The following is a 12,928-nucleotide window of genomic DNA, read 5'->3' on the forward strand; positions in this document are numbered from 1 at the left end:
CTGAGGCCCAATTCACGCAGACATGGCGTTGCGCGGGCGCCTGGCGGCGGCGAGTTAAGGACATGGCACAGACGGGACGCGACCGAGTCACGCTTACCTCGCACTGTCGCAGAAACGAGGGAAGGTCGTCCTACGATTGTATCAGAATACGTTGTCTTCATCACACGAAGGCATTGATGCACTGAATCTCTCATAACTAGTAAATGTTGAGCAGCGACGAAAATAATGGGTAAAGTCGTTATGAGTGGGAAGAAATGTGGTACATTCGACGTAATGAAAGATCTGAACATGTATCCTGAACGTTTCTAGCATTTTTACAGAGTGTATCAGAAGTGTTTCAATATTGCGTTACACAAAGTGAAGGACAGCATTCAGAGAAAAGCAACGAAACTGGAATGTTTTGATTATAATTCCAATTTTTCATATCATTTTCATTTGAACTTGAGCCTAAATATTGCTGATTTTATGAGAGATGTTCAAAATATTACGACACTTTTCCAAACTCTGAAGGCCTGCTTAGGTAGTAGCACTGTGTTTCCAGGATTACGTGCGTCAGTCGGTAAAAATGGAACCCTTAGAGGATCACTTTTTAGTCCGTCCATCCATCTGTCCGACTGCCATGACCGCTTTTTTCAGGAGCAGCCAGAGGTAACAAGTTGAAATTTATGTCAAATACTAAGGTTCGTGGTCCCTTGGTGGTGTAAATGATTTAAGCATATAAGTCAATGCAACCAAAAGATACTCGCAGACTCGCCTTATCAAAACCTGTAGATAAACTATCTACATAGTTGGCGGGTTGGGGGTAATGCGCGTGGGTGGAAACCGAGAGGTTGCATGATCGAATCTCGGTCGGATTACAGGATTTTCAGTCTTCATTTTAACTTACCCTTCACCTCTAAACGATGTGAGGAGTCACCAGAAACAACACGTGGTTCGAACTCCACGTTAAACTCTAGGTCCTCCTTATCAATTGCATAAGTGTGGTAGGTCAGAAACACGCAAATCGCATCTGACAGAAAGACTTGCACCACGCCACTGGAATAAAGAAAACTATTATTTTTATCCATATACATAATTAAGTTTGTATGGATCCCTCAAAGATCGCTTCCGGTTTTTCATCCACACTATTAATTTAGTAAGTCCCGGTTTCAAAATATTGAAATGGGAAAACTGTTAGAAGACGACCTTGGGGAACATCAGTTTGCGTTCCACAGCACGCAACCAGCAACACGCGACGAAGTACTGACCTTATGATTTATGTTATAAGGGGGGCCCACGACGTTCGGATCACGGATTTACTTCAAACATTGTACACTTTCAGTAGTCCTTTAGCACAATATAATGTGCTAGTAGTAAGGCGCACTATTTAGGCGATTTCGAGAAAATCACAAGAGGATTTTTGCGCGTCAACGATGTACCAGTACGTTGCGACCTCGAGCAGAGATGGCGACGGTCGTATGTTTAGCGTTCAAGCTCCGTAACCGGTGAATCGCTGGATCGAGTCCCGCCCATGTTTCGTTTTAATCTGTTATTTTCAAAGCTAGTCATATTACTTCCTACACATTACTTTCGAAAGATAATACGACGAACAGACACGTGTATTTGCATGAATTTTGCTAATTTTTACTATCATAAAAATATTATATTTGTAACTGTCGCTAAATAAACGACCAGACGCATAAAGTTTTGCTGAAAATATATACCTGTCGTGATTTCTGAAATCTCTTATACCTGCAACCGGGAACATACAGAGAACATTGCACCTGGATGCTTCGATCTGCAGACACTTATTTCAGAGGCGAGGAACAGGCTTGGAAAGCCCAAACCTTGATAAAATAACTTTATACAGTAATACAATACGTCACAACATGCCAAAATACGAGAGTAATGTACAATTCATCGTCGGATGCGCTTCCGACATTACAAGTTGCAGGATGATATTTTTCATAAATTCACGCAAAGCATAAATTAAAGCGCCATCCAACACTTCGAATGAATGCAATTTTCTCGCATGCTCAAGAAAGTTTCATACTTTCTATGGAACAACAAAACTCGTTGACAATTTGAAAAAAATTTTATTTCATCCCACAATTTGATGCAAATCATGCGTAATACATTCTCGTAAATATCGGAACCGAAAATTGGCGATGTGCAAAATGGTTCAAATGGCTCTGAGCACTATGGGACTTAACATCTGTGGTCATCAGTCCCCTAGAACTTAGAACTACTTAAACCTAACTAACCTAAGGACATCACACACATCCGTACCCGATGCAGGATTCGAACCTGCGACCGTAGCGGTCACGCGGTTCCAGACTGAAGCGCCTAGAGCCGCATGGCCACACCGGCCGGCGGCGATGTGCAAATAAATGTATTTCATCCTCACGACAAGCAATTTTTCATTCGTTGTCAATCAAATACGAACAAGTTTGAAGCGCCTGATAAAGTTTTTAGCTTGTCTATAAAAGTAAGATTTGTGTATGTATTGTAACAATAAAAATTAGTAAACAGCCAAATGACGTTGGAAATTCAATAAAAGTTCATGTAAATACACGTGTCTCTTCATCATATTATCTTTCAGATGTAATATGTACGAAACAATAAGACAATTGTTAAAAAATTTAAAATATGATTGAGACTTCATCCAGCAATCCACTGATTACGGAGCTTGAACGGTAAACACACGGCTGCCGCCAGCTCGTGCTCAAGGTCACAACGCAACTGTACGTTATTGACACATAAAAATTCACTTGCGATTTTCTCGAAAATCACCTGAACAGTGTGCCTTACTACTTTCAATTTATGTTGTCCTAACAGATAAATTACAAAGGTGTACGAAGTCTGAAGTAAATCTGTGACCCGAAAGACATGGCCTCTACTCTAAAGAAAGGCAAATCTACGTTATAGCATTTGTAGATTTAGAGACAGGTTTTGACAATGTTCACTGCCCAGTTTGTACAGAAACCACTGTGCCGTTGTATGACTGCAAGAACACGAAATGGAAGCAATAGTTAAGAAGGGGTTTGTGACAGGATTGTAAACTCTACCGATGCTACTCACTATGTACATTGCACAAGTTTAAAGGAAACCAAGGAGATATTTCGAAAGGGGATGAAAGTACAGTGAGAAGAACTGAAAATTTTAAGGTTTGCCGATGACACTGTAATTCTGTAAATGACATATGACAGCATTTGAATGGAATGGACAGTGAGTTGAAAAGAGGTTATAAAATGTAGCTCAACAAAGCTGAGACGACGGTAATAAACTGTAGTCGAATTCAACCAGGTATTACTGACAGAATTATTCAATGAGTTCTGATATTTAGGTGGTAAAATAAGTGACTATGTTTGAAGCAGAGAGCGTACAAAATGCAGACTGCCAATAACAGGATAAGCGCTTTTGAAAAAAGGAAAGTTTGTTCACATCGAATGTAAATTTAAGTGATAGGAAGTTTATCCGGGAAATATTTGTCTTCAAGCCTTATATGGAAGCGAAACATTGATAATAAGTTCGGACAAGAAGAAAGTAGAAGCTTTTGAAATGCGTTACTATAGAAGGATGGAGAACGTTAGATGAGCTGAGCGAATAACTAAATTGGAGCTACTGTATCGGATTGGAGGAAAAAAATTTGTGGCACAGCTTCACTAAAAGAAGGTATCAGTTTCTAGGGCAAATCCTGAGGCATCGAAGAATAGTCAATTTGGAAATGAAACTGTGTGTGTGTGTGTGTCGTGTGTCTTCGCGTGTTCGTGGGGGGAGGGGGGGGGGGGGAAATGTACTTTTGCCAAAAATGTGTCGTCGCGTAAATTTTCTTTTTGTTGGTTGTACTGAATGTAGATCCTCTGCTTGCTGCGACGATCGAGCATCTGTCCGCGTTCTACCGCAAATTTTTTCACTGTTTACAAGTTAATTTTACTTTTCGCTATGTTCTTACCTAAGATAAATTTATATATCATAGTGTACTCACACATAACATCTGTATGTATAACTGGTGTTAAATAATGGGCGACCAAACAGTTTTCGCTCGAATGCCGTACAGTCCAGAACCTGTATGCCAACCAGACAAAATCTGCGTAAGCACTGAAGCAATCAGTTCACCGACGTACCAGGTTCAAGATATCCGTTTGGTAAAACACCGTGTCCTGCTGCGTGAAGTATTCCTTGACTGCCTGCTGCACGTCCTCATCCAACAAAAACCGTCGACCAGTCAAGAACTTTCCAAGAGACCGAAGGGGTGATAGTAGCATGGTTTGAGATCAGTACTGTAGAGCGAGCGGTCGAGTGTTTCGCACTCGAGTTGGCGTAACTCCTGCGTAACGACATTTGTGATATCGGGAAACAATAGCACTCCCCTGTCGCGCACCAGTCCGCAAGTGTGTATTTTGACAACCATTGTGTACCATAAGCATTGCTCATCCTTCGCTGGATATGTACCGGTGTTTGTCCTTTCGTCAGCCAAGAAAAAGAACAAATGCTCGGTCCTGTTTGGACGCATTTGATAATTACGTCGCCATAGTTCGCGTCTCCACGTTTACCGCATGTGTGTCTGAAAGACACGAATACCACTGTCATTCCTTGCTACATGTCTGTGCTTGTAGACCCGCTTTGAAGGCGCTACAGTGCATGTACGCTGCAGCAATGCCCTTCTCAAACGGAAACTTTTTGATCGCCCCTTATAGAAGGGCGCCGTACGAGGCCTGAGCAAAACATCACAACATCGAGACATAATGCCCTTAGTCTAATTTGCTAACCTCCTTCAATGATCACACATTCTAAGTATGAGTAAAATGTGCTTCAATTAAACTCAACGTTCAAACAATTAAAAGTACAAACAAGGGCATAAAACTGTGTAAAATGTTAGCATATTTAGTGTGCAGGATCGGAACCCAAACACAGAACATAACCCTTCGCGGTCAGTGTTCTTGTGACTAAGATCAACCCTCACTCCCTCCCTCCCACCCAACTTCCCAACTTCAGTCATTACGTCACCACCTACTTTTCGATCTTCGCAGAAATTCTCCTACATATGTAGCTGGACTAGCACTTCTAAAAAAAGTGGATATGGCGCAGGAATGGCCTAACACAAGGGATTGTTTCAAAAACGTATCTCTCTCACTGAATCAGACTCTGCCAGCAGCACCGAAAATAGTGCATGTTTCTAATGAAAGATTGTTTCTGGAATATACTTTATATTTTTTCATGATGTGTGAAGGAACACACACCATTTGAGATCAATGAATATACTCGCAACTGAACAATAAACTAGCAACAATTCCTTTGATAGCAATATTAATAATGTAAATAGTATTTAAGTTTCTGTATTCGCCGATGCCTCAGGTGAACATCAGGGGCTCGAAATGCATAGTAAACTAATTAACATGACAATAATCCGCCTCAGTTGCGAAATATTACTGGTCTTTACCCAGGTTTCAGCTAGAGTAATCTAGCCTTCTTCAGAAGCATAAAAGAAGCTAATACATGCCAGAATAAGGCACGGTCAAACATAAAAAGCTAAAGTACCGTGGTACCAAGTCAAGCTATGTTACTTAGCTGAGAAACAGCCCCGGCCCCACTTCGTGGAAAGCGGTCGGTTAGCCGCGGATGCTACGTTGGGCTACGTAACTTGACGTGGTACCACGGTACTTTAGCTTTTTATGTTTGACCGTGCTTATTCTGGCATGCATTAGTTTATTTTATGCTTTTGAAGAAGGCAAGATTACTCTAGCTGAAACCTGGGTAAAGACCAGTAATGTTTCGCAACTGAGGCTGATTTTTGACATATTAATTTATCGCAGTTGCTGACAGGGCTGCAACATGTTAAAAATTCTTAAACAAATTAACGTTGCAAAGTGAATATTCCGTAATTATGATGGCTGATTACGGTATACACATACAACCTTCATTATAACACAGTCACAGAAAGCCAATACTGCCAGTGTGGCATTCGGTTTATTCTATTCCCTGAACGTACTTTTATGTTTGCAATAGAGTTATTGTCATACACTAACTCCTAATAGAGTACAACACAACGTAGAACTCACATGATTTCAGATGTCTTTATAACACACATTTGGGACATGATTACATAAATATGATTAGGTTTATAGAACTGTTCATGGACTCTGACCTTGACAGCACAGTATGGTGCGAAGCCTCCGTGTGTTGTAATTGGATGCACTAAACCTCGAGATACTGAAGCAAACAGGACAACAATACGTTGCTAGTAACTACATCTATACCGAGCGAGGTGGCGCAGTGGTTAGACACTGGACTCGCATTCGGGAGGACGACGGTTCAATCCCGCGTCCGGCCATTCTGATTTAGGTTTTCCGTGATTTCCCTAAATCGCTCCAGGCAAATGCCGGGATGGTTCCTTTCAAAGGGCACGGCCGACTTCCTTGCCCGTCCTTCCCTAATCCGATGAGACCGATGACCTCGCTGTCTGGTCTCCTGCCCCGAAACAACCAACCAACCACATCCACAAGGTGTGTAAGCGACTGCACGAAGATTAACAACGCTTGCTGGAAAACCGGGATGAACATGTAGACACTAAAACATTTCTCTACGGTTTCCTACAGCAACCTGTCGAGTGAAGTCACAGGACTGATAATAATGTGCGTTCTTCTGCATTTGATGCTTGCACTTTCTTCGTCAAAAGGCGTTCCCAAGTTTGACATGTGTGGTCACCTAAAGAAATACAAGAACCTCGGGCTCTATAACTTGTCTCATATAGCGGTTACTGTTCATAGTGGAAACAGTAACTACCGCAAAATACCTTCGAATAACCCCGCCAGAGCGACCTGAGATGGAATAACCATGTAAAACCAGTTGTACGAAAAACAGGCGCCAGATTGTGATTCATTGGAAGGATCATAAGCAAATTTAATTCCCAAGAAAAGTGACTTAAAAAACACTTGTCAGATCGATTCCTGAGTATTTCTCATCGGCCTGGCAACTTCACCAGCTTGGGCAATTAGAAGAGGTAGAACATATCCAACAACGAACGGCACGTTTCGTCATGGGATCACTTAGTTGGCACGAGAACGTTGCGGAGACAAACAGCAAACTCCAGTGGTAAACTCTACAAGAGAGGAATTTTCATGACGGATAGGTTTACTCTTGAAATTTCAAGAGCGAGCACTGCGAAATTAATGGGGCAACATACTACTTTCTCCCACATGCGTTTCGTGAAATAGCCACAGCGAGAAATCGGATAAATTAGAGATCCTATGGAGGTTTACCAGCAGGCATTCTTCCCAACAGCATCCGCAAACGAGAAGGGAAGGAAGTAAAAACACAGGGGTACAAAAAGTACCCTCCGCTGACATCGTAAGGTTCCTTGCGGACTATGTATATGTAGGCGTATTACCATGATAGGTAGCAGTCGAGATCATGTGTCCAGTGCCACCCGACACAGTCTCGTCGACGCAGATAGCTTTTCACCCACTATAGTGATCAAGATCGAATCATCATTGTGAATGAGGTTGCATGTTGCATGTCCTTTGATATGGTCACATTGTCATATTGTACTACGCCACGAACGACCGTCTTCTATCCACTGATTTTACAAGTGCATCACTGTTGTAACAACACTCACCTATTGATACAGCGCTTATCTACGTTGAAGAGGTAGAGTAGTCGTTCCTTTCAACTTTTCGCTTCGTTAGAAGATTCTGCACTGACTGAGATCGACAAAATACTGAACATTCCGATCTCGCAGTAGATGTTGCAACTAGGTCCCTCTACAGTACTATCCATCTGTTATTGGCAGACATTCCCCATTTCGGATACGTATATGCCATCGTCCTTTAGCGTTTCTTTTTTTACGATCATTGGTTTATAAACAGATGTGCCATCACTGCTTGTCTTTAGTTGTATCAGGTATGTGTGTCTGTACTGTATCTTACTGAAAGCTTTAACAGCTTCATAAGGACAGAGTAAATAATGGATTAAATAAATAAGCAGCTAACTGAAAATTAAATCTGCGCTCAGGCCCTGAAGACCACACGATTCTCACAGGCTGCGGTGACATGCACTGCGATTCTCCTAACAACGAAAAATTCCTGGAAGAACAGAAGTTGAACCTGAGTTCTCTGCATGGCCAGCACACGCATACTGATCGCCCAGCTATGGAGACAGACAAATAAATAAGTAAATAAACAATCTAATCTTCCATTGTATTGTAATTATTGGTGTCTAAGGTAAAAACTCAGATTCGCATGGCTTGAAAATAATGAATGCATTATATTTCTGAAGCCGCAAATGCTGCAATGTTTTTCTCAACGCAGATGGATGCAATGGCTCAGTTAACGAATTATGTGCATGAAAGAGAGAGACTGGCTCTGAGCTTTCTGATACTTGGCCACAGCAACGTTTTGAATATTGTCTCTTTCGACAGATTCGGGTACCCAAATTCACAAATGTGTTTATTTTATATACAAAGTGCTCAACCATTCACGTCAAAACATAGTAGCTTCTTTTTCATTTACAAACTATGCCACTTTCTTAAGGACTTTATTACGCAGAACAGTCCAATCTGTCACAATTTGGCAGTAGAAATGATTTCTGAGTGTATCGATGGATTTCATCAACATTATAATACTGAAAACATTAACAATACATACTGAATATATGGACTGTCAACTTTAAGGTGATTAGTAAATGTCTACAGTTTTGTTTCATGTTTTTCCATTTTCCATTTCATTCAAATAATCAAAGGATTTCTACAAAAAAATTTTAGTCGTCTGAGACAATTCTGGTTCTCTTCATCCAACAACTCCTTATTTCTCTATTCAATCCTACTCACAAAACAATAACTTGTTAGTCACTTACGTGAACACAGCCGTGCGGATTTTTCTCGCTACATAACACATCTGAGATGCGATTAAAGTGAGTCGCAAGGCCAGTACTAATCATTCAATGTTATTCGAGGATGTCTTTGTATTATGCAACGAATAACAACGTTCAGTATCAGACAAACTACGTTTCGCATAGTAATAAAAGCATAACCAGTGCATGTATATTATGATTCCTTTACATACAGGATTTTCCCCATTACAAGTTCCCATTGTTTCGCCCATGCAGTGCACCAACGTATGTAGTGGGTAAGACAGAATTTTTATGTTATTTATACAACTGGAGCAATTATCAGTGGTTATCAACAAAGTGGTAAAGTACTGTCACTAATCAAAACAACCGTGATATGCGTGTTATGTTAACACAACGCACATAGTGAAATGCGCCAGTGAGTCAGATGCAACACAACGCTGACATGCGAATGTAACGCAGGTGGATTATCTGCCCAGACCACCACATGATGCTCCCTGACTTACCATTGCTTCACTCTGAGTCATATATGTCATCAAAATCCAGAGTACAACCGATGTAATTCGGCGTGTTCACAACCGTACCGTGAATGACGATCCCCGATTTGTTGGTGTGACAACGTTTGAATTTCCAGTGCTTCTACAAGGTATAGTGCATCACACGCAGCCGTGTAACACTGCGGAAGTTTTGGGCTGTTTATGCTATCAGTACTTGTGTCATATCATTCAGGTTACCGTGAACATCAAGCAGGATGGCTGCCTCAACACTCCCGGTGACCAAGTTGTTGTTTTTTTTTTTTTTTTTTTTTTTTTGAGCACTATGGGACTCAACATACCTGACGTCATCAGTCCCCTAGAACTTAGAACTACTTAAACCTAACTAACCTAAGGACAGCACACACATACATGCCCGAGGCAGGATTCGAAACTGCGACCGTAGCGGTCGCGCGGTTCCAGACTGAAGCGCCTAGAACCGCTCGGCCACCCCAGTGACCAAGTTTCGGCCGTTTCTTCTTCATCTTTATGATGAGTGTGCTGTGGACAACTCCGTCTTCCACAGTGACAACAGCCGTGTTCACATCACTGCAAGCATACGTTGCGTGTTTGGTGAACACTAAGGCATCCTATTGCACCGCGAGTGGTCCGCCAATTGAGCCGATCGCAGTCCAACAGAAAATGTGTAGGAATATTTGGAACAGCTGATGAAATTTGCCAGTTCACATCCCCGCACCCGTAGTATAGTAGCTACGTAGAATCTCACCATCAATGACTAACTTCACTAAATACAACATAACTAAGAAACTTGTGGATCGTTTTCCTAGCCGATTGTGGACATTATCAAGGATTTACACGGTATTAGCGTGACGTCCCCTGGGGTGACTAATATTTTTTCCGTTGTTTTTACTTCGATTCGTAGTTCTCGTACAAAAAAAAAGTGATGAAAGGCGTTTCACTTAACATTATTCGTTGTACATGCATACGACAGACATCGTTGAATAATATTATCTAATTTTATCACTAGATAACTAGCCTCTAAAACGCAAACGAAGAGTGGAAATGGAAATAGATTTAAGTGCTAATTCAAAGACAATATATGTCTTTCTGTGAAGAACTTTGTTTTACCCAGAAAATTCAGAAGGTATTCTGATACCACAGAATTAAGCACCATCACAGCCAAAAGTGAGATAAATCAGAAAATAAGTAATTTATTAAGAACGTTGTATGTACCAAAACAAATTTTTTTTCTTAAGCGCCTTGTGATGATACAAGTGCCTTGCGATAACACAAGTACAGAAATAGAGCAGTAATGTAGCAGTAATATTTTAAGTAGTAAAGTGTAGTCATCAAAAACCATTTCTCGTTTCTTTTAAATTTCTCAAGAAGCAATAACAAAATTAAATGCAAGAAAGAAAATCTCCCAGTATTAACTTCAGTTTTTTACACAACTCCATTGAGATGTTGCACAGTTTACTGTAAAACTCCCTATGATGTTGGGGAACAAGTAGCAATATCGTCAACAGATCTCTCTGTTTTGCAACTGACAAACTGGCTGTACTTTCGGATGAAATACAGAATGACTTGCATCTGCCATGGTCTTACCTCTTCTGAATACATGGACATTTTCCGTTGTTCTGTTTCAGAGTAAGAACTTTTGTATACGTATTTGAGATGAGCGATAATGCGACACTTTGAGCCTACTGCATTTGGAGGTCTTATACGCCAGCATTAACTAAGAAAGCAGTTGTATGCATTGAATTTACAAGCAGGGGGTTCGTAACTCTGGCCGACTCAACAGTCTTGCGTAAATCTTGTGAAACAAAGCCTTTGCTTACCTTGCTTCGTTCATCTGTAATTGCAAAAACTCTGTCGTAGCTCATAAACTTATGCTCACTCACCAAAAATTTGTATGTCATTTCTACCAACAGTCCCAGGGTAAATGGAGGAGCCCGTAACGCATGGCACTTTCAACTCCTTTGGGAAGCACTGCTTGGCACAAACACCACGCACCTTCTAGTAATGAATGTTTGACACTTTTTCTCCATGCTTTGACACTCGGAACAAGTCTGCGGATATACAACAGAGTAGCGAGAACACAACTGCATAGAAAACAAGTTTTGTGATTAGAAATCTTTCCATTTCCACCCTTCAGATCCCCTTTCGTTAGACCAGAGGGGGCCCCCTCTTGCTGAGCAGTAAGTAGTGTGTGTGTAATGAGCTGCGGGGCGTGGTCATGTGACGTGGTGTGTTGTTGTTGCAGGTCGCTGCCGAAACTGAGCAGCCAGGACGAGGATGGGCCGACCCCTCACTCGCAGTTCACGGGCGTGGCGCACTTCGAGCCCATCCCACACGACCACGACTTCTGTGAGAGAGTCGTCATCAACGTGAGTGTCGCGTCGCGCCAGCTTCCCCCTGTCCGCTCATCCACAGGCTGAGTGCCTCGCCTCGGCCTTCCACTTCCTGCCATCTGACAGAAATCGCCTAGCTGATTTTCAAATGTAAAGTGATAGCGAAATTGCCATTATTTGCTCCGTACAGACGGTAGCTGAGATTATCCACTTGTTATCCGTCACTACATTTGTTAATTACACTAAATGAAAATTGCTTCTGCCACAATGTCCTTTATTAAAGGCGATCACCTTACGAATATTAATGCTCAACCTTCTGGCTTTTCAGTGTGTTACATGGCAAAGGATAGGTTCCTAGCCTGTAATTATTTGGACCGTAGCACATGGAGAGCACCATGGGACCGTACACCAGGCGCTCGGAATTGGCTTGGCAGACCATACGGTACCATGTGGCTTACACATGTTCTCTTGTTTTATGATGCTGGTCTGAAGGCTGGTAACCCATCCTCTTCCGAGTGACTATAATTGCCCACGAAAAAAATTCCGGAAGATGGAGGATTGCACAATGTGGTAGAATTCTCTCTTTCTCTCTCTCTCTCTCTCTCTCTACCTCTATCTGTACCTGTACCTGTACCTGTACCTGTACCTCTACCTCTACCTCTCAACTCCCCTCTGTCGCTCCGTAGCTCTCCCTAAACCCGTTCGTCTATTCTTTATAGTAAGTGGTGCAATGGGCAAAAGTAACAGAAATACTAGAGCCGTACAGATTCTTTGGTGTGTGTAACGTTTCATATGGAAATATCTACAATCAAATTTGGGTGTTTAAACTCCGGCGTCTGCAAAACACCAATGTACATTTGTTCTGAACCAAATATATTTCGCATTTTCTGTTGGTCTCGAGCTATATCTGGAAAATATCGCACGAACTTCATGGGTTTTTTCTATTTTAGGCCTAAAAACTATAAAATGTGCATTTTGTTTTGATAGCTCACGCGAAACTACGTTTACTGCGAAAGTGGATTTCTATAGGTCTGCTTACTTTCATGCACATGTTATAAACAATGCACGCAACAGTTTTTAGAAAAACAGCTGTGAAGGTTGTACAATATTTTTACAAAAAGAAATCGGGAACCACAGAAAATGACACACACAGGTCGAAACACGTTCAGGAAGATAAAATAAAGAAATACGTCGTGTTATACACACAGCCGTGTTTAAAAATACTAATTTAATTCTAAAAAAGGGAGAAACGTCAAA

At 41.5% G+C, this 12,928-nt stretch overlaps 1 protein-coding gene across 4 annotated transcripts in view; it reads left to right on the top strand.

Moving 5' to 3' along the window:
* The window catches only part of LOC124612295 (potassium voltage-gated channel protein Shaker), a 1,192,356-nt gene that overhangs the window by 517,100 nt on the left and 662,328 nt on the right, over nucleotides 1-12,928 (top strand). For all 4 annotated transcript variants that reach the window (XM_047140405.1, XM_047140403.1, XM_047140404.1 and 1 more), the window contains exon 2: nucleotides 11,584-11,707. In XM_047140405.1, coding sequence (XP_046996361.1) covers nucleotides 11,584-11,707 — 124 coding nt within the window. The remainder of the gene's footprint in view (nucleotides 1-11,583; nucleotides 11,708-12,928) is intronic.

The sequence above is a fragment of the Schistocerca americana genome, chromosome 4 (genome assembly GCF_021461395.2).
Source record: "Schistocerca americana isolate TAMUIC-IGC-003095 chromosome 4, iqSchAmer2.1, whole genome shotgun sequence".
In the NCBI taxonomy this organism is placed as follows: domain Eukaryota; kingdom Metazoa; phylum Arthropoda; class Insecta; order Orthoptera; family Acrididae; genus Schistocerca; species Schistocerca americana.